We start from the raw sequence: 26,129 nt of genomic DNA, 5'->3' as shown, positions 1-26,129 counted from the left end.
TGCTAAAGGTAGACTGAATGTATTAATGTATTTTCAGTATTCCCATGTGAAAATTAAATAAATATTATATATCCTAGTTCTTTCAATGATACATCCTAGGTCTTTCATTGTCACACCTCTGAATGCTGACTGGGATAAAAAATATTAATTTGGAAAGACATGATATGAATTAAAATAACTGTGTACATCCTTGGATAGGCTGGACCTATGGGCCGAGGCCAACGGTATGAAGTTCAACAAGGCCAAGTGCCGGGTCCTGCACATGGGGCACAACAACCCCAAACAGGGCTACAGGCTGGGAGATGTGTGGTTAGAAAGCTGCCTGGCAGAGAAGGACCTGGGAGTAGTGGTTGACAGTCGGCTGACTATGAGCCAGCAGTGTGCTCAGGCAGCCAAGAAGGCCAGCAGCATCCTGGCTTGCATTAGAAACAGCGTGGCCAGCAGGTCCAGGGAAGTGATTGTCCCCCTGTACTTGGCTCTGGTGAGGCCGCACCTCGAGTACTGCATTCAGTTTTGGGCCCCTTGCTACAAGAAGGACATTGAGGTGCTTGAGCGAGTCCAGAGAAGGGCTACGAAGCTGGTGAAGGGTCTGGAGAACAAGTCTTAACGAGGAGCAGCTGAGGGAGCTGGGACTGTTTAGCCTGGAGAAGAGGAGGCTCAGGGGTGACCTTATCGTACTCTACAGGTACCTGAAAGGAGGCTCTAGCGAGGTGGCGGTTGGTCTGTTCTCCCACGTGCCTGGTGACAGGACGAGGGGGAATGGGCTAAAGTTGTGTCAGGGGAGGTTTAGGTTGCATATTAGGAAGAACTTCTTTACTGAACGGGTTGTTAGTCACTGGAATAGGCTGCCCAGGGAAGTGGTTGAGTCACCATCCCTGGAGGTCTTTAAAAGTCGTTTAGATGTAGAGCTTAGGGATATGGTTTAGTGGCAGATTTGTTAGCGTTACGTCGGAGGTTGGACTCGGTGATCTTGGAGGTCTCTTCCAACCTAGACTATTCTGTGATTCTGTGATTCTGTGATAAAGAAGTATGTGTTTATAATGATTACATTCTTCACTTTTCTCCTAAGCACTATTTTTTCTAATGCTGTAAACCTTGAGAACACAAGAACATCCAGACAAAAGTTCATTTAAGGGAAAGACTGTAACATAGGGGCCTGTCTTAGCAGATTAGCACAAAGAGTTTTGTGTGCAATTGGTTCTGGGAGCTGACTTTAGAAACTGAATTGTAAAAACATGCTAAAATCCATCAAAATTTTGATCATCTTGGAAATCATAGGCTGTCATCATTCCTGGGACCAGATACAATATATTTAAAGCTTGGAATTCCCCAGGTGAACCTGGTAATAAAAACAGACTACATTGTGCAAAAAATTATTAATATGAAATCTCCTGCATGCCTTGTGTTTCTGCTGGTGTACACCATGTATCTGTAATCTGGAACTCCCTTCAGAATTTCCATCCCTTTCCCAACATGAGAACAAAGTGCTTTGAGATATCTGAAATAAGAAAACCCACTTGAGAACTAGAAAGGTCACTATTGTCATAACCAGTATTTTCAGTTAATTCATCAGTATGGTTTATACCATATATTTGGCATATTTGCAGCTGTACAAAAGAAACCTAATGAGAAGATCCATGATATACATTATGACATGTAAAAATAAGCATATATATATATATATATATTGGTTTTTTAATAATATAGAAACAGTTTTTAAATAAATTGCCTTTTAAAACATTCAACCTACTGAAACTTAATAGGTGGTTTGTTGTATTACCTGTTATGGCCAAATTAGTGGCAACTCAGCATATTTTATTTAATGCCTCATAGTGCGTTTCTAAATGTTAAATTAACCTATGTGAGATGGAACTTGAAATACCAAGTTTGCTTGGTATTAAAATAAATGTTTGCTCCTTTAGAACTGAAGTAAGTTTAGCCTTTGGTTTCATCAGATGCAAATTTAAGAAGAAATACAATTACCATTTCTTATGTTTGCCTACGGAGAGATATTACTTTTTTTTTTTTTTTCCCTAAAAAAATCCAAATCTCTGGCAGGAGTTCTCAGCCTACAGCACAGCTGACATAGAGAGATCTACAATCTAAATAAAGATAGCTGCAGTGGCAACCATCAGAGGAGGAAGATGCTAGGAATTTTTAGTTGGATCAGAGTGATACTAGTGGGTTAGCATATATCAAGGTCCTATTCCAACCATCTAGCATTCTCCCCTAGAAGTCCTGCTACTGTGTATAAATTGCCTCAACAACCTTAAGAGGTCTTCAAGCCTACAGGATGCAACACCTACCTATACAGCGGGAGCCATCCATAGATGTGACATATCCCCGGGGACAGATGCAGAAATAACTTCCCACTGTGTTAGAACATTCACCACCTTCACAGATTCCTGGGATGATGCTGCATTCATCAGTATCTATTCAAAAAGGAAAATACATAGGATGATGAGCAAAACATTTGCACATATCGTTGTAAAAGAGAAGGAAAGATAGCTTCTCTGAAGTCAAATTGTTATTTAGCTCTGATTTAATAATATGCTGTGAGGTGCAAGCTGCTGTGAAGGGGGCATTTGCAAATTGTTTTGTTTGCCATCTAATGCAGGCTTTCCTCACAGGTTCAAAGTGTACACTTCAAGTCCCAGAGTACATGAGAGGTAGACTGGGACTTCCTAAATGACACATACTGAGTGCCTTCTCTAGGAAACATGCAGCAGCTACAAGGCAACACAAAAACACACACCCAGCTTCTGCGCTGAATGAACAAAGATGGCAGAGCAGCCAAGCATGACAGCTCTGGGCTTCTGTGACCACAAAAATATTGCTCATCAGATCTAACAGCTTTCTGGCCTTCTTCTAGTACTTCAGCTATAAGGAAGAATTTTGGCTAAGCTCTTCAGAAGTATAGACCAAATGTCACATTTTCATTTTTTTCAGATATTTTTAATCTATCCAAACTTTTCTGTTAACTTCAGTGGTCTCAGTGGTCTCACCTAAACACTGACAAATTGCACAATTAACTACACGGAAATTGAGATGTCATCAAGCTGATGAATGAGCTACTGCAAATAACTAAGGGCTCTAGGGCACTCAGCACCAGGACTAAGAGCACAGAAGCGTATCCCAGCACAAAGCAGAAGAAGGTGGTAAGGCAATGAGAAGCAACAGAGACTGTACTCTTAGAGAAAGTGAAGCACAGCAGAGAAAACTGGGATGGAAGAAATGCAAGTGAGGAAAACAGCATGATGATAAAGACTGTGTCATGACCATTTATATAAATGAGCTGTTATAAGTAACCAATTCATTCTGCAACTGTGACAATCTTTAGATATCTGAATATTTTTAGGGCCTGTTTATCAACCTGATTTTGGCTTTAAGTGACCTCTGTCCATTAGTTTTCCAAGTGGCTTTCAGAAAATGTGAAGTGTGACCCAGGCTTAACACAGGAGGCTTCTGAGAAGACGTGGGGAAGAATGGCCAACTTTCTTACTAGCTTGAGATGAGTTATGGTTTCCAGTTGAAAAGATAAGGTACCACAGGTTTTGATTAGCTTAATACCAAGGGTAGTCATTGATACAAGGCTGTGGCTTAACTTGTTTGTAAACTTCGGGGTGCAGTATTGATTTAAGACCCTTTCATACTGTGAAACAGAGTTAAATCAATATATAAAAAGATCAGACTTCTGAGCCCAGACTGTCTCATGTCAAATAATTCTGGAGAAGCATCAGAAAGAGCAAATGGGAGAACTTATCTTCTGATGACACCGATTCTTCACATTCTCAGCAAGAAGTCTTGGCACTTTTATAAAAATCATCATTTTCCCTGACACTGCCACTCTAGAAACTGCCTTGAGATTAATGATAACTTGAGGAATAAACTTTATCCACTGTTATTTCTTAGGATGCTTTTATGTGATGAATACTGTGCCTCCTCCCCCACTACATTCTCCACACTGAAAACTCAAAGAAAACAAAGTGTGCCAAAAAGATCTGGTATGCACAGGTTCTATATTAAAAAGGTAACTCCCCACTGTGGGAAGTTCCACACATAAAGAACTCTTTTTAGATATGAATCTACAGTGGACATTAAAGTATGGCAAAAGAAAGTTAAGTTTTGCACAAGAACACTAAGAATGAACACTATGAACTGTTCTTTGTAAAGGTGAACAAAACACCCTGCCAAACAGAACCAAACAGAACCAAAACCAGTTGGATGCCTTGTTGGAATCTTTCATGCAGCAAGTATCTCTCACAACCTGTAAGCCCGTTAAAGAATAACACTGCCTTCCGTATAAACACACACACAAACTGAAACATCACATCAAAAAGGCAACAAACAGGACAAAAGGAGGACTCTGCAGGAACAGCTTCCATCTAGAAAGTGACACTGCCAACAGCAGAGTCACTGGGTATTCATGGGAGAAGACTCCCCTATCCTACCATCACTTAAAACACACCTTCAGCTCAGGTAAATACAGCTCTACCCTTTTCCTTCACTACTGAAATAGTTTGAATAATAAATTTCAAAAGTTATCCTAAAGTTTAGAGGCACACAAGCTTTGATAAAGATATCACCAGTGGTATAAAACAATGGAGATACTGTCTGAAAATGCAGATGTTACACACATGAATGAAATGGCACAAAGCAGGTAGGAACTGCCACCAGTGATATGTGAAAAAGTCACATTTAAGAATTCCTTTTCTAGGAACTAGCTATGTATTCTTTAAAAATATCTGCTTATTTCAGTCACTTTCATAGAGTGTGGGTCTTAATTTTGTATTTTTCATATCATTTATTTCACATTTTATAATTGAGATGCAACAGTAGCTCCTATAAAATTAAAATGAAAAGAAAAAAAAATCAATAAATATTTGAATACTAAAACTACCAGCCACTTCAAAAATGTCATCTTCCAATTCACTTTCACCGTGGCACAGGAACCTGCTACTTTAAAGTACCATCATTACAAGTACCTAACACCTGGTCTTCTACCACAGAAAATGAAATTCCTAACCAGTTGGTCACACAGTACAAAGCCCACTCGGGTACGGAGAGTAGCTGCAGTTTGTAGCCCTGGCAAGTGAGAGAGACTGGAAAGAAGTAGTTAGCCATTTCTGCAAAGCTGCAGAAGGCAGGCCACCCTGCTCACCTGCTTACATGCATGGGAGTTTAACACTATCCAGGGCTTTTTCCCTGCAAACATTGTCCAAGAAGGACAGGGAGCTAGGAAGGCAGGAAGCATCTTCTTGAAACCCAGACAGTTACCGAACAGAAGGAAGATTCCACAGTCTTCCCCATGTGGTGGGAAAAACATGTTTTTAACCAATTAACATAGCAAACCCTTGTGGAAGAATAATTAGCTTCCTTATGGGACCAATTGGATTCAGTCAGAGGATTTTTTTTTTTGCTTCAACAGGTTTTGAACTAAATCTCAGTTTCTCCTTCCACTTCCCTGTTTCTGGCATGTATTTTATTTATTTATTTATTTATTTTTAGCAAGATCTTACTGGAAATTCTTACTTCACCTCAGGAAGAGCTATTTCAGGATGGCTTAACTGAAAATGTTACACAATTGCAGCCCCCTCTTTTTCGCCCCCTCTTTTTCGCCCCCTCCAAACACACAGAAGTCTTGTGGTCTTAGGGAAAACATTCCAAAAATAGTAAAAGGAGATGTTGTCTTAAGGGGGGAAAAAGACTGGTGGTGTCTACAGCTGCAGTTCCAACATTGCACAACAGATGAGAAAGCTAGTCACATTCCATATGAGAACAAATTTTCAATGTGGCAAAAACTGTGCAGGTATGAGTATTAAGAAAAGGGCTTCTGCCCAAACAAAACAAAACAAAACAAACCACACACAAACAAAAACAAAACAAAACAAACAAACAAACAAAAAAGCCTGGCTATTTGTCAGCCAGAATCCATGACTTGTACTGCTGCAGTAAGCAGGATTTAATGAACTAGCTGGATTAGAAGTACTAGAAAAGGGGCTCCCCACTTCTGAGTTTTGAAAACAGTCCCTTGAAAATCATTTTAGCCAATACCTTCTTGTAACACATCTGAATATAACTTTAGCAGTAAAACAAAATTGCATGTTAAAGAAGAAAAACTGGAAATAGAATCATATCTTTTAAGAGGTTACTTGCATTTTCATTGTCATGTTTTAAAGTAAAAGGACCTAGCCTGCATCATATAATTCTACCCTTCTGATGTCAATTGTACAGCAAGAATGGAAGATCATCAGAGGCATACTACCTCCTGGAGTACTCTGACTGTAGATGGCATCATAACTAACTACATTAAGTCAAAGAGTGTGAAATCAATTTGAAAAGCTTAAGTAGGACACATTTATTAGATTCTTGAAATAAAAATGAGTAATATCCCACCTCTTATGTAAACGAGCAAGCACAATTGAAAATTTATTTCTCCCCTCAATTTATCTATACAAGATCCATCTCTGAACAACCTACAAATGTAAATTCCATTAATATTCAAGGATAAGATATTAAAAATTAACATATTTCATTCTCACAGTGACAATGAACACTTGCTATATTGTAGATCCAAACTTTTAGGCCACAAAAGAGAAGTTGCATCCTTTTTTCCTTAATTAAAACATCACAGTAAATGTGGAAAATCTTGAATTTGCTACAACCCCTGTAATGGTCTCTCCTCAAATTTCTCAGCTCTGTACCTGCTCCTTATATGATCTGCCCTGAAGTGGAAAGACTTGTCCTGACTAGGCGAGGTGGCGGGGTGGCAATGTATGTGAAGCATGGGCTGGACTGTGTGGAACTTCAGGTTGGCGATGGCAAAGTTGAGAGCCTCTGGGTAAGGATTAAGGGATGAACAAATAAAGGGGATGTTGTTGTGGGAGTCTATTACAGACCACCTGGCCAGGACGACAACGCCGATGAATTATTCTTTGCAGAACTGAGAGATGCCTTGAGATCAACTCCCCTTGTCCTTATGGGGGACTTCAACCTGCCAGACGTCGACTGGAATCACCACACAGCTGGCATGAGCAAGTCCAGGAGGTTCATAAAGCACCTCAATGATAACTTTCTGGTGCAGGTGCTAAGGGAGCCAACTAGGAACGGTACCCTCTTAGACCTGTTGCTGGAGAAGAGAGAGGGTCTTGTGGGAGACGTGGCAATGGGTGGCCGTCTCAGTCACAGTGACCATGAAGTGGCTGAATTTAGAATTTATGGTGACAGAAGGAAAACTGCCACCAAAACTTCAGCCCTGGATATGGGGAGAGCGGACTTCAGGCTGCTCAGGGAACTAGTCAGTAAGGTGCCCTGGGAAACTACATTTGAAGGCATGGGTGTCCATCAGTGCTGGTCAGTCTTTAAGCACTGCCTCCTAAAAGCACAAGATCAGGCAATTCAAAATATCGGAAGACAGGCAGGCGGGGCAGCAGGCCGGCCTGGCTGACCAGGGATCTTCTACTGGAGCTTAGGCGAAAAAAGAAAGTGTACGGCTGCTGGAAGGAAGGTCGGGTGACGATGAAGGAATACAGGGATGCTGTTTGTGTTTGCAGGGAGAAAAATCATGTGGCCAAAGCCCAACTAGAGTTGAAGCTGGCCATGTCTGTGTGAGACAATAAAAAAGGATTTTTCAGATATGTGAACAGAAAAAGGAGAACCAAAGAAAACAGAGGTCTGCTGCTTGATGGGGAAAGTCAACTCACAGACAATGACGCAGGCGAAGCAGAGACGTTTAATGCCTTCCTCACCTCTGTCTTTAACGCTGATGATGGGCTTCAGGACCCTGGGTGCCCTGTGCTGGAGGACCTTGATGGTGGGAATAACAAACTCCCAACCGACCCTGAACGATTCATCCCAGGGTGGTTAAAGAGCTGGCTGATGTCATCACGGGACCTCTCTCAATTATCTTTCAACGATCTTGGGAATCTGGAGAGGTCCCGGTAGACTGGAAGCTGGCAAATGCTGTGCCAATTTTCAAGAAGGGTAAGAAAGAAGACCCTGGCAACTACAGGCCTGTCAGTCTCACGTCAGTGCCTGGTAAAATTATGGAGAAGATGATTCTCGAGGCCATTGAAGTGCACCTGGGGGACAATGCAGTCATTGGTCCCAGCCAACATGGGTTCGTGAGGGGTAGGTCCTGCCTAACAAATTTGATTTCCTTTTCCGATAAGATTACCCATCTAGTCGACCAAGGGAAACCAGCTGATGTGATCTTTTTGGACTTCAGCAAGGCTTTCGACATGGTTTCCCATAGGATCCTACTGGACAAAATGTCCAGCATACAACTAGACAAAAACAAAAAAACATCATACGATGGGTGAGCAATTGGCTGATGGGCAGGGCTCAAAGGGTTGTGGTAAATGGGGCCACATCAGGCTGGTGGAAGGTCTCTAGTGGGGTCCCTCAAGGTTCTATCTTAGGGCCAGTCCTCTTCAATGTCTTTATAAATGATTTGGATGTAGGACTAGAAGGTGTTTTAAGCAAATTTGCCGACGACACCAAACTTGGAGGAGTTGTAGACTCTGACGAGGGTGGAAAGGCCTTGCAGAGAGATCTGGACAGGCTGGAGAATGGGGTGATCACCAACCGCATGAAGTTTAACAAAAGCAAGTGCTGGGTCCTGCACCTGGGACAAGGCAACCCTGGCCGTACTGGTGACGAGACGCTGGAGTGCAGCCCCGCAGAGAGGGATCTGAGGGTTGTGGTTGACGGCAAGTTGAATATAAGTCAGCAGTGTGCCCTGGCAGCCAGGAAGGCCAACCGTATCCTGGGGTGCATCAAGCACGGCATCGCTAGTAGGGCAAGTGAAGTGATCGTCCCACTCTACTCTGCGCTGGTGCGGCCTCACCTCGAGTACTGTGTGCAGTTCTGGGCACCACAGTACAAAAAGGACATTCAACTGTTGGAGAGTGTCCAGAGGAGGGCAACAAAGATGGTGAAGGACTTGGAGGGGATGACGTATGAAGAGCAGCTGAGGTCACTGGGCCTGTTCAGCCTCGAGAAGAGGAGGCTGAGGGGGGACCTCATCACGGTCTACAACTTCCTCACGAGGGGGAGTGGAGAGGCGGGTGACCTATTCTCCATAAACACCACTGATAGGACCCACGGGAATGTGGTAAAACTGAGGCAGTTCAGACTAGATATCAGGAGGAGATTTTTCACTGAGAGAGTGGTTGCACACTGGAACAGGCTCCCCAGTGAAGTAGTCACTGCACCAAGCCTGTATGAATTTAAGAAGAGATTGGACTGTGCACTAAGTCGCATGGTCTAAACTTTTAGGTAGACCTGTGCGGTGCAAGGAGTTGGACCTGATGATCCTCATGCGTCCCTTCCAACTCGGAATATTCTATGATTCTATGATTCTACTGTAGAAAGCCTATAACTTGGTAATACATAAAAGTTTATAAATAAAAGCAGTACAATTGAACTCTGAGGTGGATTATTTTTAAAGGTCATATTTTACCAAATAGCTGAAGCTATCTAGTTACATTTCTACAAGGGATTACACACACAGTTACTCATAGAAGTTGTTAGAAGTCTTTTAAGATCTATTTACTGATGTAAAATTGCCATTAATTTCTGAAATGTCAATGTCAGTAAATTGTAATCTGAGGCTCAAAATAAATGTGATAAACTGAAAATATGCCCCTTTACTGATCTTTTCTCTTTAAAAAAAAATAAAAATAAAATAACAACAAACATGGGAATATAATACAAACAATTGGGCTACCTAGGAAAACAATGTTATAATTATTGTTTAGCATAGTTCTATCAATGTGAATTCCAGCACAAAGAGTATGTCATGATCATTCCTACTTAGTCCAATGATAATTGTATACACACACACAAACTTTCAAGTGGAAAACTCACTATTAGATAAAAAAAGGTCTGAACATTCAATAAAAGATTCCAGCATCTCCCTCTGAACACTGGAGCCTTGTCTGGTGAATGACAACTTGAATCTTGTCCTTTGTAACCAGCAAATAATATTTTATCTGTTTTTCCATTCTTAAAGAAAGTGAAAGGAGTGGGCAGAATACTCGGTGGTATATCAGTTCTATGTATTTTAAACAAACATTTTCTAATAAATAAAGTTTCTAATAAATAATATCTCCCGATCAGGGAGAACTGCTGAATAGTATTTTTAACTATTAAGCAGAGCTTTAGATGTGTTAAAGAAGCAGAATGCAAAGAATGCATTAATTACCACTTTCATGAGGAAGGATATCAATGAGCAAGTCCTACTTTTGTCAGCAAAGCACTTTACCAGATGCCAGACAGAAACAACATATACAGAATTCAGATCTACAATTGGCCATACATGCAATTATCTGTGTACACTGTCATCCAGAATACTGGTACATATCAGTATCCAGTGATACAGACCGAACAAGGCTAAAAAGCCTGCTTCTCCAAAACAACAGAAAAATAACCAAAAACCCTAGATCATGTATTTTCTTAAAAAATAGTAATGAGTTGCTTGTTTAGCCTGCCTGCTTTCTTGATAAGTCTACTTGCATTCCTGGGTATTGGGGCAGATCATGCTTGTGCTTGGCAGAGGTTATTCTCAAAGAACAGCCAGATCTCTTGAGCTCCTTTGCCTTTCAGAGCTGCTTCCCTACAGGATCACACAGGATCACAACTACCGGTCCAATGAATAAGTCACAATCTGCTCTCCTTAAGTCCAGGGTCTGTACTTTGATGCTTTCCTTCCTCACTCCCCCAAGGATCTTGAACTCAACTACTTCATTTCCAAGGCTGACATAAGATTTTCATGTCCCCAGCACATTCCTTTCTGTTTGGGAGTAGCAGATCTAAGAGACTGTCACACTTGCTCACTTGCTAGGCCTAACATGTAGCAATTGTCCCTGATACCATCCAGTAACCTCCTGGACAGCTTGTGTCCCACTGTGTTGCCATTCCCCCAGATTTCAGGGATTGTCCCAGAAGAATCAGTAACTGTTATCTACAGGCTTCCTTAAACTGCTTAAATAATACTTTGTCTGTTTTCTCATCCTGACCTGGTAGCCTGTAAAAATAACTTTTACTGCAGTGTTACCTTTAGTAGCCTCTCCTCTGATCCTGGCCCACAAGCCTGACATCTATTTCATAGAAGAACTCTACATTTGAGCAGATCTTCTTTTATGAAAGGCAGTCCTCCTCCATTCCTCACGTCTTGCCTAAAGAGACTACATCACTTCATTGCAGAACTCCAGTCACACACATTGGTCAGCATGGCATCACAGTTTTTCCAACGGTGTCATACCTTCACCGTAATGTTGTAGCTGCAAAATAAGGTAGATGAATATGTGTTCTGGTTTTTGGGTTCAGATGAAGAAAATGGGTATTTGGTTTAGTTGCACCCAATGTAATGGAAGGTTTTTCCCAGTCTATTTTTGAATTCTGAGACTCTCATCGAAAGCAAAGGATTGTGAGTTTTTCAGATCAACAGATCTTAAGAGAAATTTACATGCTTCAGAAAATACTCAATACTTTCATACTTGCGTACGTGATTTATTTTAACACTAATTTATTTTGATGTCAATTTTTAGCACAATAAATCTAGGATTCATCTGACACATCACACTACAGCTACCTTTTTAGAATATTGCCTGGATCTGATAAGCAGCATGAATGACCTGCCTTTTATTGATCTCTGTGAATGTATTTATTTGATGTATTAACTTCATCTCAGAGGAGGTAACAACTCATCCTTCACACGGAGCTCTTCTAGGGATTATATTGGAGGTCCAAATGATGTCTAAATGCTGTCTACTCTGATGCTATATTTATCATATTAGAAAAATCTATACTAACACTACAGAAGCTGGCATGGGAATAATTTCAATTGCCCTACCCTACTCCTGATCTAGAAGTCTCATGGAATACCAATGTATATACTGTGAATGAGAGAATAATAATAATAATAATAAAAAGTGCACTTCTAATAAACAAGAATAAGTAAGCATTCATCAAAAAAAGCCAAAGATACTCTCTAACATCAATGTAATCATTACATTCAATACTACTAAAAGTTCTAAACATTCTCAAGCTGAAAGAGTGCTGCCAAAATAAACAGCTGTTTAGTCAGAGAATACCATTTTGAATAAAAGCTTTCCAGTGAAAAGCTTTGCAAGTGAAAGCATGCATCTAAGATCAGTAACAACAAAACACACATTTCTAAACTATAAATTGACTACAGAACCAAATACACGATACATTGTTTAATAATTACAGCTGTCTTTCCTTCAACTTCAAAATGATAAGTTGATTATAGTCCTAAAATTTTCAAATCCACTCTTCTGAGTGAGACATCACAGTTGCACTTTGAAAAACATTCAACACTTGCATTTTTTTTTTTTTTTTTTTTCTGGTAGTTGTATATATTTGGTGGTATGATTACAAGCAGTGTTTCTGAATTTTGGGTAGTTTATATTTTGATACTCAGTAAATTTTAGCTTGAATTCTACTGAAAGAAAATTGTACTGCTAGAGTTTTTCAAAATCACGATACCTAGACTTATTTAATATCCCATATAACATAGAAGTGATGGCAAAAACCAGCCCATTATGCAAAGAAAATTGCAAAGAGTAGATGTTCATTTACTTGCTAAATGCTGTGTAATCATTCTTGCAAAAGCAAATTGCTTAGGAGCTAATGATATCATTAAGATACTAACAAAATAAAAAATGTCAGCTAGATTTAAGGTGGGTCGAAATAGTCATTAACTGTGTCTGTGATCTGGGCTGGTGAGATACAAGTTCACAAAATACACAAAATGATTGAGTTTGGAATAGACCTCTGGAGGCCATCTGGTCCAACCCCATTGCTCAAGCAAGGACACCTAATGCAGGTTGCCCAGATCCATGTCCAGGCAGCTTTTGAAGATCTCCAAGGAAGCAGACTCCACAACCTCTCTGGGCAACCTATTCCAGTGCTCCATCACCCACATGGCAAAGAAGGCTTCCTGATGTTTAGACAGAACCTCCTGTATTACAACTAGTGTCCATTGCCTCTTGTCCTGGCACTGGACACCGCTGAAAAGAGCCTGGCTTCATCCTCTTTGCACCATCCTCCAAGTAGGTTTCATACACATTGGTAAGATCCCTGCTGTGTCCTCTCTTCTCTAGGCTGTACAGTCCAGGCTCTTCCAGCCTCCCCTCACAGAATAGGTGCTCCATCTTGGAAGCCCTCCATTGGACTCTTTCTGGTATGTCTGTATCTTCCCTGTACTGGGAAACCCAGAACTGGACGCAGACCTCCAGATGTGGCCTTACCAATGTTGAGTAGAAAGGAAGGACCATCCCCCTCAACCTGCTGGCAATACTTTGTGTACAGTAGCCAAGAATACCACTAGCCTTGTTAGTGGCAAAAGTGCATTACTAGGTCATGTTCAACTTGGTGTCTACCAGGAACCCTGAGGCCTTTTCTGCAGAGCTGCTGCCCAGCTGGGTGGTCCCCAGCATGCAGTGGTGTCGGGGGTTGTTCCCCAGACCAGGTGCAGGGCTTTGAACTTTCATTAAGTTCTTGATCTTCATGAGATTCTTGTCAGCCCATTTCTCCAGCCTGTCAAGGTCCCTCTGGTCAGCAGCATGACACTCTGTTTAATCAGGTACTCCCTCCCGTTTCATGTCCTATATGAATTTGTTTTCCCCATCCCGACCCTTTTCTACCAAGGGTACATGTTCCTTGCTCCAGCCTTTCCCCCTGGTTTCTCAGACATGAAGGCTAGTCTTGCTGTTAATAACTGAGGCCAGTAAAGCCTTTTACTGTCCTGTGTAATCACTTCTCCTGTTTCATTCAGCAAACAATTAGCTCCAGTGTGCAAGTCATATATCGACATCAGTACAGCACCATGTCTGACTTGATATAAAATGCCAGGCTTATTTTTTTCAAGTCAAAAACTAAGTTGCATGTAACTGTTAATGATAGCTGCCAATTTGTCTTTCCAAATGATTAACACCCATTATCAAAAAAAAAACAATAGAAACAAATGTTGGATTATTACTACACAACTTTACTGTCATCCGTTGTGTTCTGATTCGTCTAATACTAATGCTTACTTTTAAATATCATCATTTGACAACATTCTGAGTAATGGATACACTGACTTAAAAAAAAAACATATAGCCTTTGACAACCTACCCTGAAACAAAGAATTTGTTAAGAGAAGTTGACCTACTTCAGCTCCATCCTTGACAGACTTCTTTCACATACTGATATGCAACAGGTTTTAAGGCAGCCCTACCCTGATTAGCAAAGCTGGAGCAAGACAACGCAAAGAACCTCTCAGTTAATTGTACTAGAGTAGAGCCTCTCCAGCTGAACAGCAGGCAACAGTTCCTCAAATTGAGTGGTTCTTTCCCTTTCCTAACCTGGTTCCCAATTATCATATATGCTAATCATAGTTTTCTGTTTTCTTTTATAATTTACCAGAATTTATTCTGGAGCTAGAAATGTTATGGGTACAAAGGCAAGTGACAAGAAGACACAAAAATGGTAGCCTCTACTGCTGCCACTACTACCCAATAAGGAAATAAAAAGAAAGTTACATGTTTTAAGAGTCAGTGATCGAACTTCAGGTAAATGCAACAGCAACTGGGGGGTTAGCAGTAGCAAAGGAATGGAGACAGTCTTTTTCCCAATGTTCTAGCAAAGCTCCCTTGCTTCCAACATGGTTCAAATTGGCCTGCTTTTACTGTGTATCTTTATGCTCCCTGTAGAGCCCTAAGCCTCTGTGCACTACTGGCACATTCTTGTATACAGCTAGGTACATATAGATGTGTACATGCATGGCATATACACAGATGGCTTCTATTTCTCCTCAATTATGGCAAGAAAAGCCTTCATAGTTCTGTTTCTCTGCCTAAAGCTCTATTGCCAACTGTTTCTTGCAGGGTTTGAGAAGATATAACCAGGTTTCCCTAAAACAACTAATGACAGGAATATTATTGTGCACAGAGCAGCAGCTGAAACTGGCCAATATCAAAGGACAGAAAATGACTGGAAGGTGAGATAAGGACAGAATCAGAGAAAATATTTGTTTTATCTACTCTTCGGTATTACTTGCAACAACACCGGATGAAACCTGGTTCATTTCACATAGAAACTGCTATTTTTAAAGCTATGGTATTATGGTATTTTTAAACCTATGGTATTACTTTACTCTGTAAATTCTGTAGTGCAGGCAAAACTACAGAAAACTCAGGTGCCTTCAAGAATAGGGTAAAAACCATGTGTGTGTTTGTAACTGAATAGATGTATAATGTAATTTAGTAACGTACCTGAATTGCTGCCTAACCACAAACCAAAGCATTGAACGAGCAGTTTTCTTATCTATGTAACTTATATATGACAGTATCTTTACCCATTTTTTGGGACAGAGTTGTAGTTTTTCAGAGAAGTCTTCATCAAACCGACAACTATTCAGAAATTTTCTATTACACTATTTTAAACTACACAGATTTTCAGCTCTTAATTATACCAGTATATTTACTGAGTAAACACGGTCTATTTGATTTTTTGTCTCCAAAGAAAGAAATTTCCTGTGTATTTTTTTTTACTTAACTGGGCTCTTCAACACAAACTATATACAGGAGAAATTTCTTACAGCCATTTCCACATTTGCTTTTCATGACATAGTCAGTAGGCTGACAATACCTACCTGTACTAGAATATATGGACATACTTGAGAAAACAAACAAAATCCTAATAACCCAGTTACTGTAATACAGGGCTCATAGATTCATTCTTTATCAATAGTTTAACATTTTGAAACAGGATGAATGCCATCTTTCCCCACAAATCAGACAGAAAAAATGTATAATGCAAAATATGAACAGGAAAATAAAAAGACAATATTGCGACACAAGAAAAAAATACAAGGCATTATACAATGCTGTTATGTCTGTTCAGATCAGACACTGCAACTATTCATTACCTTTTCTTTCATTCTTTCATTACCAAACAGCTCTAATGCTTTATTTAATCACTTTCTAGGTTTATTGTCTAACAACATCACTTACCATCACATTTTTGAGTTGCCTCGTTCTGCCTGTGACCAGCAGGACACTTGCACTCATAGGAACCTATTGTATTAATGCAGTTTCCTCCTTGGCACACTCCAGGGATAGCCTGACATTCATCAACATCTACAAACACAAAAAAGATTATTTGAAATAAGATACAAAAATCCATCATGGCTCTTGCATATAGGCAGTCATCTCTGAAATTATTTGTAAAAATAACCACAACAAACCCCAGCATATTTCTCCACTTCATCACCACCACAGAATAAGGCAGTAACAGCAGTAACATGACCATGACCTTCAGGCACGTTGTTTTTGATTCCACATAAATTCAAAATTTTCCATGTATTGACTTAGGACTCACACAGCTTTTTAAATACTGTTGGTATCCCATGCCCTCAGAGTGTTCCTTCAATTGGTCAGTACAAAAACCAGATTCTTAGTTTCAAAGGACCCCTACCTGTACACCTGGACTACCCCACTTCCCACTTTTACTAAATATGATAATTCTTGCAGGACATCCATTTTATGGACAGAAATCTAACTATTGATGTCAATCAATATACAAAAATAGGTGCTACTCAACCAGGGCAAGTTGTACTGCAAATGATCTGCACAGATTTTATTTACTGAAGTAACAACTAAGGCTAGAATTTCATAGATTTCTTTAGGCTGAACTTTCAACAGTAAATAAATTATCTTAGAAAATGTATTTTGTCTTTACAACTTACTTTCAATATTTTCCTGTTGTATTTCAGTATATGCTGTTTCCTATTCAAATTGTCTTTTTTCTCCACTCTTCATTTGTTTATATATGAAACATTTTACATTTCTATAAGGTTGTTTTATACAAAACTGTCCTAAGAATCTATGTATAAGTGCTAATGGGCTGTGAAAATAATATGGAAGATCACAGCGGCCTGAGGCCTCTATGAAATAACCAGTGCTAAAAGACGGTGAAGGTCTTTGTACTCAAAGGCAGAACTGGCTCCAGACTAATGCTTCATAGATATGTGAAAATCTAGCTTCTCAGTAGCTCCAGCTATTTAAAAATTTCATTAAGCTATACTATCAGAGTTCAGAACTAATCAATTGAACTAATTCTCTCACAGCAAAACTTCACATGCATCCAAATGTTCATAGAGGAGAGAAGGCGTGGAAGTTTTGTTCCAAAACTTGCAGAAACTCTTTTGTGAAAAAGATTTTAGGTAATCTTGCTGTTAATCTGTTTGCCATTTCACAGAAGACGTAGAAATCAACTGATATTTCTAGCTCTCCACAGAAATGTATTGATAGCAGAATTCAGTACTCTTGTTTCAGAGAATGTTCATTATCTGGAAGCCCTGAGGATTACAGGATTACACAAGCTGAAATTACACCTAAATAAGTGGAGAATAGCACTTCCCCAGTTTTTATTACTCCTGGAGTTTGTGCTATAGATATAACCTTCAGTATATGCTCAGTCCATTCCCTCGCTTTTTCATTCAAGCAGATATAATCACACATACTCAAGAAGGAAGGCAACATTTTATTTTTTTTAAACAACTGAACTTGTTTTTAGGAACATTTGCTGGAAAATTTTGCATTTTGTTCCTCAGTTGGTGCTGATATAGTTAGCACAGTACGGAGTCCTAATGCAACAGAGACTGTAAATGGATTAAGGACTACACTGGAGGCATGAACTTTTTGGAAACATTTTTCTTTTAAGTAACTAGTGCGTGGTGCAATCTCGTTTACCCAGAAAGCAAACTTTTCTGCTCTGAAATACAGTAATGAATCTGGATGTGATTTAGCAACATCTAGACAGAATATCAGTTTCATCATTTAATCACACCCAGCCCACCCAGTAGCTCTGTTCATAGTAAAACTAATATGGTGTTTGCTTTTTGACCTTTGAGCCTCAAAATGCATTCAAAACACAGGCTATTCCTGTGCCTTCTGTCATTTATTAATGTTTATTTAAATTAATCCAACCGTGTCAGCAGATCAGTGGTTAAAAATAACCACTGTTTATCTTTCACAGTTTTGTTAGTCGAAGATGTCAAGTAATAATAAATTAATGGCAGTAACAGCAGGAAATGAATAATTTCCAGAAAAGGTATCACTGAAGCCTTAAAGAGAACAACATTTTACGATTTAGTGATCCCATTTATTTCTTTCAGTATTAATTGTACGGTGTTAAAAGAACAAATAAACATAAAGTTCTGCTGAAGTCTGAAAAGCCAGTCCCAATTATGCAACACAGTGTAATGCTTGTCCAGTGATGAAAACACAAATGGTCTCATTGTGTATGGTGAGATCCTGCAAATCTTGAATCACATCAGCTATCTCACCTTTCTGTGCTAATACCAATATATCAATCTTAATTTGTGAATGGCTTATTTGTTAACTATTTTAAGTACAAAGAGGAGTACACTCAACTTCAGTCTAAAATATACATATATACACAAAACATATATATATATACGTCTGAAACCTTTTTTTTTTTTTTTTTTTTTTTTTGTCTATCACCATCTCATGTTAGTCCACTAGTCTTTTAAAACTGAGAAAAGGCAGAAAGGAGAAACAACTTTCTTAAATGGGGACATTTTATGAACTGCTTCCTAAATGCCATTTGAAGATGTTAGAATACTTTTTTTTTTCCTGAAAATACAACAAATTTGAAATCAAGCATGTTTTTATTTACTTCGTATATCTCTGACAATTAAGACTAAGCCAAACAAGTTTTATCATTATTAACTACATATTCAATCTCACTTTTGAACCCCAGTCATAATACAATAAGCTTTTGGTCATAAACACAAAATATGAATAACTCTGCAGTCCTGTACACAGAAGTTTAAGATGCTACAGATTAGGCAGAACATTTCCATGTGTTCATAGGCTTGACAATGCCTGGCAAGTGAAAAAAGGTTCTTTACTTTTGCAGAAAGTTTCCTCAGTAAATAGTAACTGCCTGCAGAATTTGCACAACTACCTGTAAACGTGTACACAGACAAATTCAGTTTCCCTTGCTTATGAGTGAACTGCTACTGAAAAAACTGACAAAAATGCTCAGGAAACATAAATCCTCTCAGTTTTTATACCGTACTTCAGAAGAGAGTGCATGTTATTTAAGATAGTAGTAATATTAATTACCCAACTATGAATTTTCTCCTGAGTTTTACCTATAATTATGTATGGACAGTTTTCTTGCAATGAATTTTGCATATGGGAACCAAAAAGCAAAATAATTGCCAGTATGTTGGAAAACTGTTAGTTCTTCTTCTACAACATTCTAATTACCAGAAATACCACAAATCTGAAAACACAACAGAAGTAATACCAAGCTTTTTTTTTCTTTTTCTTTTTTTTTTTTTTCTTCTTTTTTTCCTAATACTAATTTTCATGACAGTAGGATGGGATGCTGGCTGACACTGTTAATACCATCAGTAAATCTGACACATTAATTCCAAACACTAAGTTATCTAGAAATTACCATCTATCATTCTTGACTGCAAATTTGAAATTTAACTGCCTTCTCACTTTTGTACTATGTCAGTGCCTGTAACATTCAGTACACTGTATTACTGCTACAGAACAGATTTTTTTTCATATTATCTTGTATAATTACTACATATACTTAACAACACCAGCAACGCTAACAGAAAGAAGAACCTTTGTATTTTCAAAATCTATTCATCCATGGACTGTTTTTCTCTCTCTAATGCAAATAATAATAATAATAATAATAATAAAATAACTGTCAGAAGGCAAAGGGTGTAGCTCAGAAATGCACAGTTGAGGAATGCAGGGAGGAACTGAGAAAGTGTCTAAGACAGGAATTCTGCCATTATGCTATTCCTAAGGCCATGTAGCAGTGGCAATACAATTTTTCAAGTTAGAGTTCCTCTTGCCTGAATTCCCAATTTTTAAGCAATGGCCAAATGGAAACAGCTGAAAAACAAAACAAACAAAAACAAAACAAACAAAAACATTTTGTTTTGTTTTGTTCTTCTTCTTTTATTCCTTATTAGCTGTTTATGGTAATAATATTACCATAATGTTCTATACAAGCACATTACTAAGCAGATATAATCAATCTGGAAAAGCCTTATTCAGTCAGGAAGACTTACATACTAACTTATGTATGGGTAAGACAGAGATGAAATGAACTGACTGACTACAAAGGAAGGCTGCTTTATCATCCAACTTTTCACCTGTTTTTTCCAGCTAAAGAGCTTAAGATACAGTAAGATAGCAACATGCACATCCTGTGAAGAATAGGAACAACTTCATATTTACTAGTCAAATCTTGTCAGAATGATAATTAATGCATACCACAATTATGATATATTTTCCAATTCTAAGGCTTGCAAGTAATACCAATTTCAAATCTCTCATTAGCTCTCAGGCTGGGCTACCTGCTGATGTGAGCATCCACTTCAAAAAAGCCAATCATCTGAACTATTGACTGAGTCGGTCTGGTCTAATTGGTTTATGTTGAAAGTACAGTCTCACTAAACAATGAGGTGATTTGTGTTCCTTTAAAGAAAGTCTCTGCAAATCTGATGTTACCAGAACATTATAAAGGTGACATAACATTAGTCAGATCTGTGTATTTGTTTCTAAAACCCATGGAGAAATCATTTATTACCACTCTCATTTAACCTTTCTATTTAGAATCAGAGAATCATTGAATAGAATCACAGAATGGTTTGGGTTAGAATGGATCTTAAAGATCATCCAGTTCCAACTCCCTATGCCATGGGCAGGGACACCTCCCACCCACTAGACCAGGTAGCTTAAAGTCGCATCCAACATGGCCTTAAACATTTTCAGGAATGGCATTTCCACAACTTCTCTGAGCAACGTGTTGCAGTGCCTAACCACTCTCAATGTAAAGAATTTCCTCCTGGTTTCTGATCTAAATTTACCCTCTTTTAGTTTAAAGCCATTACTCCTTGTCCCTTGTCCACATCCCCTGACAAAGAGTCCCTCCCCAGCTTTCCTGTAGGCCCCCTTTAGGTACTGGAAGGCTGCTATAAGGTCTCCCTGTAGCCTTCCCTTCTCCAGGCTGAACAACCCCAACTCCCTCAGCCTGTCTTCATAGGAGAGGTGCTCCAGCACTCTGATCATCCTCATGGCCCTCCTCTGGTCTTGTTCTAATAGGCCCATGTCCTTCTTTGTGCTGGGTGCTCCAGAGCTGAACACAATGCTCCACATAGGGTCTCATGAGAGCAGAGGGAGAGAATCAGCTCCCTCACCTTGCTGGCCATGCTTCTGATGCAGCCAAAGATACAGTTGGCTTTCTGGGCTGCAAATGCACATTGCTGGCTCACATTTAGCTCACACTAGGCTATATTTAACTAAATGATGCCTCCTCAGATAGCAGAGAACAATTGTTTCCTGAATTGCTAATACTTCACATTTGCTCCATTTTGATGCCTTTATTTTGTCACAGTTTAGCTCTGCATAACCATACCTATTATCATTATTGAGAATTCCATTTATGCATAACTTGCAGACCTACCACTCTTTCTCCTACTTGGATTAAATTCTCTGTCATCCTGTCCAGGCTCCCTTTAAAATTTTCTTAAATAACTATAGCAAAACCCTGTAGCTTAGTTCTACAGACTATGCACTCTAATAAGGAGTTTAGAAAGTAAACAGTCTCTGCAATGGCAAGTTCTATGTCCAGTCCCTTCCTGCAGTAGTGTGGAATGATAATTCAGGATGGAGTATACATCATAATACCAGCCTGCAAACATAGAACTTAGGTCAGCAGGGATTATCAGGAGTCAGAGTTTGAAAGAGAAGCCTGGAAGACAACACAATGATTTTTGTAGAACAAAGATTTTTTTTTCTCTCCTCTCCCACTCAGAAATTCTAACTTTTAATCATCTGTGCCTTACCACCATCTTGTAACATTGTGTACTAACTCCTGCTGACATAAATACAATTGGATCTTCCTATATAGAAGTAATATGCCAAAAATGTAGCAAAAATGATGGCTTTAAAAACTTACTTAGTTCATCTATCATGAAAGTAGACTACTACATTGCTTTTATGCTTCCCCGTGGAATTCAGCAATGATGTTAACTGCGTAACTTAAAAATATTTGCCGCACACAATAAACTGGCAGAAAAATAAAACACAGTATTGTGGGCAGGGGTGCTAAAGACCTCTACTGATCTCTCACATAATTTAAATGAAGCCCCAGAAGCTATGCCAGGCTCAGTTTGGCCAAGAAGTTTTAAGAGTTCATTGTATCTGGCCAATATTTTCATCACACAATGGAGTTTGACTTTGAGATTGCAACCAACATGCATGCCTTCAGTACACTGTTTCTGTTTATGACATTGTTATGAAAAGAATGTCTAAAACATACTAATCATTTCAAGATGAAGAGTATAGCATAAGCTGTTAAATGCAGACAGAGGCCTACTTATATACGGAGAAATGCAATCAAATATTTGTTCTCTTTCATACAGCTTGGATGCTTTAAGTGGTGTATGCACAGAAAACAGAAAACCAAACAATTGCAATGAAGAAAAATGAAAGGATTTATTGTTGCTTGAAACTAATCTAAGTATTTTAAATAAAATAGATGCCCTGGCTAAGACAATGCTGGAGGATTTCCATATAACTGAGTTTGAGCTAGTAGCCTCCATTGTAGTTTCAGGTCAATGATAACTCTGTGAGAATGAAAACTGAAAAAGAAAAAAACCCAAATTATGTTATATCTATTTTTTAATTTAAAAGAAATAAAATTCTTACAGTATCTTCATTTTCTCTCATTTTTTTCAATCTGCATTAGTAGGGAACCAAGAACTCTTATGCAGGAGCCCTGAAGTAGAAATACAGCCAAACAGCTGATCTTGTTAGATTTGTGCAGTTTTAAGCCAATGAACTATGAGGCAACACAGGGGAAAGGAACACTAAAATTAATGTTGCAATACACAATGGGGGCTAGGGGGGTAGAGAGCTGAGGGGAAGGGGAGACAGACATTGAAAGATAACAAATAGTGAAACAGAACTGATAAAAGGACATTATCTAGCCTTTCTTACAGCAGAAAAATTGTAATTTTACTGAAATCTTTTATACTACCTTGAGCATCAGAATGTGCCTGAATCAGGATGTTTTTCTGAATTTTGTAACAGAAATTCTTGCTAACACATACACAGAAATAAATCCTGGTATTATGTGCTTTTTGCTGTTTTGTAAATAGCAAATTAAAGTAGCATGTATTCTAGCATTACAAGGACTCATCTACATAAATATTTAGAACAAATCATTCTACTCAGCTTCATCACTTTGCTAAAAATTATCTCAGCTATGCCACAGAAATCTACTTAGGCATGTAATGCCTGCAGTATCCCAGATGTGCCTTCTCACAAATATTTTTTAAAATGTAACATACAGATATAGAGAGGCAGACCAGTACACATGCTTTTTGAAATGAGAAAGCAAACAAAAATGTGTCATCCAAAATTATTTGAATCTCTGCTGATTTATTCCCAGACTGAGTGGAGGCTGATTGATTAAACAGGATTTTGTCCTCTTCATTACTTTATTTCATTATATGAGTTATAATCAGAACTCAGAGAAACCATGTTGATTTACAACGTGATATTTCAGCCCTTATGCTAAACTTACTCTGAGCTGTTAATAGACGAAACACTCATAAAAGTATCCTGAGGCTTGACAACTGAATCAAGAAACTCATTGCTGGTGTCTTAGGTCCAAATTATACATAATGGAAATAGATTCTGGTTTCTGCCTGGTTTCCATTTTTCCTTGGGAAGGTTCTAAGACAATGAAGTCTATCAATGGGCCATGTGCACCAAACTGTAACAGAGGAATATTCACTTCAGAAGATCTATTATCCTTTGTAACAGCATTATTTACACAGTTTGTTCTAAAATGTAACTGAACAGCAAAACAGGTACCTCTTTCAGGTACCTATCTTTCAAGTTCTCCCATTTCCTAGACTACATTTTATGAACAGAAACTGCATCCTTTAGATATAGAGTACTGCATCCTTTCCATGCTAGTGCGTTTTTCTAGCCCTGTACAAATAATCACAAAATCATGAAGTCATAGAATAGTTTGGGTTTGAAAGGTCCTTAAAGAACATCTAATTCCAACCCCCTCTACCATAGGCAGGGACACCTCCCACTAGACCAGGCTGCTCAAAGCCCCATCCAGGCTGGCCTTGAACACCTCCAGGGATGGGGTATCCACAGCTTCTCTGGGCAAACTGCTGCAGTGCCTCACCACCCTCAGAGTAAAGGATTTATTCCTAAAATCTACTTTAAACCTACTCTCTTTTAGTTTAAAACTGTTGCCTCTTGCCCTGTCACCACACTCCCTGATAAAGAGACCCTATCTTTCCTTTAGGCACCACATATAATTCCACAGTTATCCAACAGGAGGTTCACCATGTGTTTTATATAAATACTGAGATTAAAAAATGTCTATATAATAACTGCCAATCCCTTTCAAAAAGGAAATTACTCAATAGCAAGAAACAGTCAATTTTCCAGAAGAATGAATGACATATGTATTAGTTAAGGGCCAGAACAACACATTCCTGTTACCTAATTGGTGCATTACTGCAGTAGCTGATGGTTGTGCTCAACAGACCTTCTGGCCTTTTCATGCTCTATATTTACAGCTTCTTGATTGGCACTCATTTTTTTCCAGGCATGTGAGATTTGTTCTATATGTACACTAGCTAAACTCTGGAAGCAGTGAAGCTATCAGAATTAAGGTACAGAACACACAGGGAAAACAGTGATCTTGTTTTAAATGGATGCAAGGTGTTCCATATGAATATAGTCATACAGTCATGCACAGTTTAAACCAGAAGGCTTACCTTGACATGCTCCAGTGCGAATATTAGGGATGAAACCACGACGACACGGCTGAGGCTGGGCAGGACACATTTCACAGGGGTGACCCCATGCACGCCCAATGGTTGCACAACAGAGAGTTTTCGTGCAAACGATTCCAGTTAGCTGGCCCTGACACATCTGGTTGTTAACTTGTGTGAAACATGGGCCTGTTCTGTAATCTGGAAAAGAGGAAAGATCACTATATTATATTAGACAGTGTACTACTCAATAAAGCAGGAATCTGTTCTTAATCCATTAGACACCTGTACTAAGAAAACAGTAGGAGGACCCAGAAATTTAAGTTAAGTTACTTTACTGCTTACAAAAGTAGCACAACACTTTCCATTGAATGTAATTATTTTTGCAAGATTATCTTATCTTTCAATTCCTTTCTTTCTCACAGATGCAAGTAATGAAAGGCAGCTGGAGCACAAAACTGACCAATGCATTGACAATGTATCCAGTAAAAAGGTAAGAAAAGAGTTTTAAAAACAAACACACAAATGAGGGAACAAACAAGAGAGCAGATAAAGCACTTGAGGACTGGGAACTGTATGTCTTGCTCCTAAGAAAATGCATGATGATTCATGGGAAGGAGATCCAGAACACAAAAGCCACACATTTGTTCACTCCACAGGGCCATGCCTGAAACTTGCCAGAATTCACATTCCTGGTGGAATACTTAGTGCAAAGTAGTGCTACCTACGGAGGACTAATTGGTGTACCATTATTTATTTTCAGAGGAGTAACATGAGCCATATGCTCATATTACATGTGCTACATATGTGCTATATTCACTGCACTGCATACAGCATACAAACTATATGAAAATATATTCCTAGTTGAATTTCCATAAATGGTTAACTTATTAGGGCTTAACCTGTAGAAAGAAAGATTTTTTGACCTTATGAGGCAAGGCAAACTAGGAACAACAATTAGTTCAAATTCCCTAGGAACAAATGAGAAACAGATGGTTGCTCTGCGCCAGATTTCATATCCTTATGGAAACTTTAAGAGGTGGGGCAGAGGGAAAGAAGAAAGTGCAAAGCGTCCACTCAGACTCAGTCATGTGAATAAAGGCATAACGGTGGGGTTGTGGCTGTTCTCGTTGTTATCCTGTCCTATTCCCCTGATTTTTTCCTACTGAAAATAGATTCCAGTGTGTTAATGTGTAAATCACTTAGACCTTCTGCCTTTTCACTAGTTTGTAACTGGGCTTAC

General features: G+C 38.9%; 1 protein-coding gene across 1 annotated transcript in view; it reads right to left on the bottom strand.

Annotated features, from left to right (window-relative positions):
* Nucleotides 1-26,129, bottom strand: part of FBN2 (fibrillin 2) — a 177,018-nt gene that overhangs the window by 113,836 nt on the left and 37,053 nt on the right. The window contains exons 6-8 of the mRNA XM_035309941.1: nucleotides 24,890-25,087; nucleotides 16,026-16,151; nucleotides 2,307-2,432 (exon numbers count right to left, since the gene is read on the bottom strand). Coding sequence (XP_035165832.1) covers nucleotides 2,307-2,432; nucleotides 16,026-16,151; nucleotides 24,890-25,087 — 450 coding nt within the window. The remainder of the gene's footprint in view (nucleotides 1-2,306; nucleotides 2,433-16,025; nucleotides 16,152-24,889; nucleotides 25,088-26,129) is intronic.

Source organism: Oxyura jamaicensis, chromosome Z (assembly GCF_011077185.1).
Source record: "Oxyura jamaicensis isolate SHBP4307 breed ruddy duck chromosome Z, BPBGC_Ojam_1.0, whole genome shotgun sequence".
NCBI classification, from domain to species: Eukaryota; Metazoa; Chordata; class Aves; order Anseriformes; family Anatidae; genus Oxyura; species Oxyura jamaicensis.
The sequence above is the reverse complement of the archived record's forward strand: the minus strand, read 5'-3'. Positions and strand labels throughout refer to the sequence as shown.